Raw genomic sequence first — 4,363 nt, 5'->3', positions numbered from 1 at the left:
AATTGACCTCATTTTGGACTTGGACTCATTTTGAAATGGCCAAGTTACTAGTTTGAACTGTTTAATCTGGCATCGATACTACTTGCATAGAAGAAGACAAAATTTGACAAGTGGATTTTGTGACAATGCCATTTTGGCGACATTGCAACGTTCTGTGACAAACACTTGTTAACGCCTAAGTTACATTCCTTTGAGGATATTGACCTTAGTTATTATAAATATCAGATTTGTTGAAGGTCTTATCGTAAATTTAATTTGGACACGCAATACCAGAGACTACAATTATTAGTAATGTCTTTGAATTGTTTGCTACACAAACAGATTGCAATTTGTTTGTAAATTAAGCTTTATCTTAAAAATTTCAACTTATCAACCCTATCTTTTATTGGCGTAACTAAAATTAACATGTGTCTGTTGTCCAGGTTGGATCATCCATAGCGATGAGAGAAGTCATCCGGAAGACCGATGCACGACAACCGTATATCGTTATGACAGAAAAGTCGAAGGTATTTGCAACGGCTGCTGTAAGCCACCCAGCCAGCCACACGGACGAGGGGACCACCCTTCTCAACCCTCTGCCGGCAGCAGATGTGCCAATAGCAACGGCACTATCATCTCCATCAAAACAGAAAAACAGCGTGGTGGGAAAGATTGTTCAGGTATAACACTCCCAACAATACTTTGCGTTTTAACTCAGGCTGTATGGTATTACATTTATGTCTTGTATTTGAATACATTTGTACAAGAAATTGTACCTTGACTATACAGTTGTTGATATTTAATACAAACATCGAATCTCTGCAATATTTCATTAATTGAATATCCAAATAAGAACTTCCTTACAAAATATAGGTTTTAGTTGTACTTCCTGGCTCTGCAGGTAATACTGGGAAAACCTTGGTTTTAGCAAGTCATTCAGGGTTATAAGAAACATTATCCTTTGCCCAGATAAGCTGATTTCAGGATTTTGCCCGCACAGTGAAAATCCACACAGAGCTGATAGTTTCCAAGCCTAAGTGAACAAGTATGGTGTCCGTCATTGTTATCTGTCGTCCTAGTTTCCAAGCCTAAGTGAACAAGTATGGTGTCCGTCATTGTCATCTGTCGTCCTCAACAATTTCTTTGAACGGCTTCCCTTCCTAAATGGCTTGGCAAAAAATTGATAAAACTTCATAGGAATATTCCTTGCTTAGAACTCTCCTTAAGGTTGTTCTGGTCTGTTGATTAGTTAATTAGGTCATGGGGGTACATACAGGAGTTTCAATAATGTCAATTTAACAATTTTTTCATAGGCCGAAGTCCTATAATTTTCATTTTTTTTTTGTAGCATCTTTTGGAGGTCCTCTTTCCTCTCAGGTAACCTGTATTATATAAACTAATATAAACATAACTGGCCCCTCAGGTTTCTTATTTATTGCTACTATGCTGTTTTAGGAGGAAGCACCCCGGACCGTTCGAATCAATGATGAAGAGGTCACCATCAAGGTGGTGAAGGTGGAAGACTCCACCTCCAACTGCAATGTCACACTGTGGAGGGCCGCTGCCGCTGCAGATGTGAGGCCAGGTGACTACATCCGTGTCACAGACGTCATAGTCAACCATTACAATGGTTCAACAAGCCTGTCCACTACTGCTAGAACGAAAATTGAGGTAATTTAACATCCTGCTTGTTTTCAAGTTTAATCAAGATTGAACATAGGGATATCATGATAATCTCTGTTCAAGTTATTGTCATTCATTGTCTTTGTTGGACAGCTTTCCTCAGATTTATTCCTTAGCAACTGTAAAGGCATTTACTTAAAATTAGGTATCATTTATTCCTTCCACATGGAGCTAACATAACCAACACCACCAACCAGTCCATCTTTCAATATATAATCAAAGTATGCCTTAATTTTGGTCAGGATTTTGTTTAGCGCTAAAAGTTGCTTAGCAAACAACCGTATTGCAAAAAGTGGCATCATCCCGTGGTCACAATTGACGTATCGCGATATACGCGCACTGTGCTTAATCAGCCATTAATCAGCCAATGAAAAAAATCGATAGTCTTCAGCCCGGCGCTGCTGGTCCGACATTCGCACCTTTTTACCCTTGAAGAGTATTCATAATACATTTAATTTCTCAAATTAGGAGGGCTTGTTCACTGAAACAAGGTTGGTTTTTGTTCTTTTTGGGTATTTTAGTATTTTCGCGGGCGAGTGTTTCTATTACCTCCCCTGTCTCTAAGCACAATTTACAAAAATCTGCCGTACTGTTTTCCTGCTCAGACAATAACGTTAGAGTAGTCTCCCTAAAAACACAGTGCGCGTAGCGTCACGATACGTCAATTGGCCCCATCCCAGAGACCCATAGTTTTAAAAATGAATTACAATAGGGAAAGCTTACAAAATGACTGAAAGCAAGAGGCCAAATCTTTCATATTTTTTTAAAGGCATCATCTAGTGATTCCCAACAAATATTGTTCAAATAATGCCCCTGGGATTAAAATTGGCCTGACCCAGGTTTCACCAATTCAACAAGAAACTGCAATATATCTTATCTTGTCAATGAACTGAGTTATAGGAATTGTACTTGTATGCAATACAATTACATCCATGATGCATTTATATCCTTCAGAAAACTGAAGTGCCAGTGTCTGAACGCGATGTGGTTGTTGTTGGCGCTTGTGTCGACGGTGCTACAGTCGATCTCCTATTGGATGATGACACTGAAGTGAAAGTGCCTGTGGTCATGATGCAGGGGTTAGTTGGGGACGAAGACATTGAGGAGGCATCTGCAGCAGGCTTGCAAGTGCACATAACTTCGCAAGGGCCGGATATCGTGAGCCTGGAGCTGATCGAGGAGGCCTTAATGCTTGGGTGAAAGTTTTCAGACATGCCTGAAGTTCAGGTTTTTTGAAAGGCAATTTTTTTACTTTTCTTAAGTAATTACTATTGAAAGTACCGCCATTTCATACTTTTCTGGTTTTTCAATATTTTGTACTTTCACCCATGTTAATGTGAAAGCCTAACTTGTGCACTACTCGACTGACTCTGAATGGCTAGTCATTCTTTGTGCAATTTCATTGCTGATCTCACTTACCTGTACAATAGTTGAAAGGCATAATGTTTTGTTTTTTCTGTTCTTGTCATATTTGTTCAGTTGACCACTCAATTTCTACTAAAAACATCTTGAAAAAAAGGAACATATTCAATTTATTTCAATTACTGGTCAATATATGCAAGCAAGTTGTGTTTTAAGATAAACTGAATATTTAATCATTGTTTGAAATCCATGTCAGCCTCGATATCAGAATTCACTCTTTGGTAATCTTTGCAAGTCATACCTTCCCTAAGGTTTTACCACTTTATCTCATCATCATTTATAAAAGTTACATTGTGGAAAGTTGCATGTAAAATTACATGGTGGAAAGTTGCATATATGCAATAAACAAGATAGGAAAATGACACTTCAATATATATTTTTACTTTATTAAATGTTCTTGCTAAATGTTCTTGCAAGAACCGTCACACTAGCTCAATGAAAATACACATGTAGTGTTAGTTCATTATTTTGCTCAGGCAATTGTTTTATTTGTTTCAACCTTTGAAGGTGGTCTGGTGCTGTTTTCAATTTGCTGGTAATTAGGCCAAAAAAATTGTTTGTTTCTGGTAACATTGCAAAAACTAAATAGGTATGGGGGTATTTTTAACTTTTTTTTTATTGATTGATTTTACACAAACAATCTCATTTTTAGGCATTTTTTCCTCCAAAAAAGTCAATAAAAAGATAAGGGGAGGGGTAAAAAAATTATGCGGGGGAGGGTTACCAGAAACAAACAGCTTTTTTTACACCTTACATGTAGTAAACAATTTTCCCTGGTAGGCATCAGTGATGTCGCACGATAGTAGTAAGTTAGTCCAATATTTATATTGCATGAAAGTGTTTTTGCTATGATTTTATTTTGGATTCTTTAGAAGATGATGAACTCCAGATTGCTTGGAAAAAAGTTTGTATTCAAATGTACTACTTTTTTATGACTAACAATATATATGTGAAAAGACCATTAATTTGAAAAAAAAACAAAACAATTTAGTTGGAATTCTGGATCAAACTCTTTGGAGAACCTTACACTCCAAAAGCTATTTATGCACCAATGCCACATCAATGAAAAGGCATTTGTCATTATAGAACCATTTGCTTTTTGTTTCAATAGGCTTGCAATACATCAGTATTGTAAATGTTAATGCATGCAACAAAACCAAAAAAAAATAACTTTGGCAATTTCATTTTATTTTTGCTATACAGTTCTCTGGAGTCCAGTCCCTTCAGTTTCACAACATTGTTGTTTAACCACCAGCTTCATACTTGTGACATTGTGTTG

General features: G+C 37.0%; 1 protein-coding gene across 1 annotated transcript; it reads left to right on the top strand.

Annotated features, from left to right (window-relative positions):
* The first annotated feature begins 430 nt into the window (after positions 1-430).
* On the top strand, positions 431-4,129 carry LOC127870280 (uncharacterized). Its single transcript, XM_052412909.1, has 3 exons — positions 431-659; positions 1,435-1,650; positions 2,617-4,129. Exons 1-3 carry the CDS (start codon positions 441-443, stop codon positions 2,860-2,862), a joined length of 681 nt encoding a protein of 226 aa, XP_052268869.1. The 5' UTR covers positions 431-440; the 3' UTR covers positions 2,863-4,129.
* The last annotated feature ends 234 nt before the right edge of the window (positions 4,130-4,363 follow it).

Source organism: Dreissena polymorpha, chromosome 2 (genome assembly GCF_020536995.1).
Source record: "Dreissena polymorpha isolate Duluth1 chromosome 2, UMN_Dpol_1.0, whole genome shotgun sequence".
NCBI classification, from domain to species: Eukaryota; Metazoa; Mollusca; class Bivalvia; order Myida; family Dreissenidae; genus Dreissena; species Dreissena polymorpha.
Note: the sequence above shows the minus strand (reverse complement) of the source record. Positions and strands in the feature narration are given on the sequence as shown.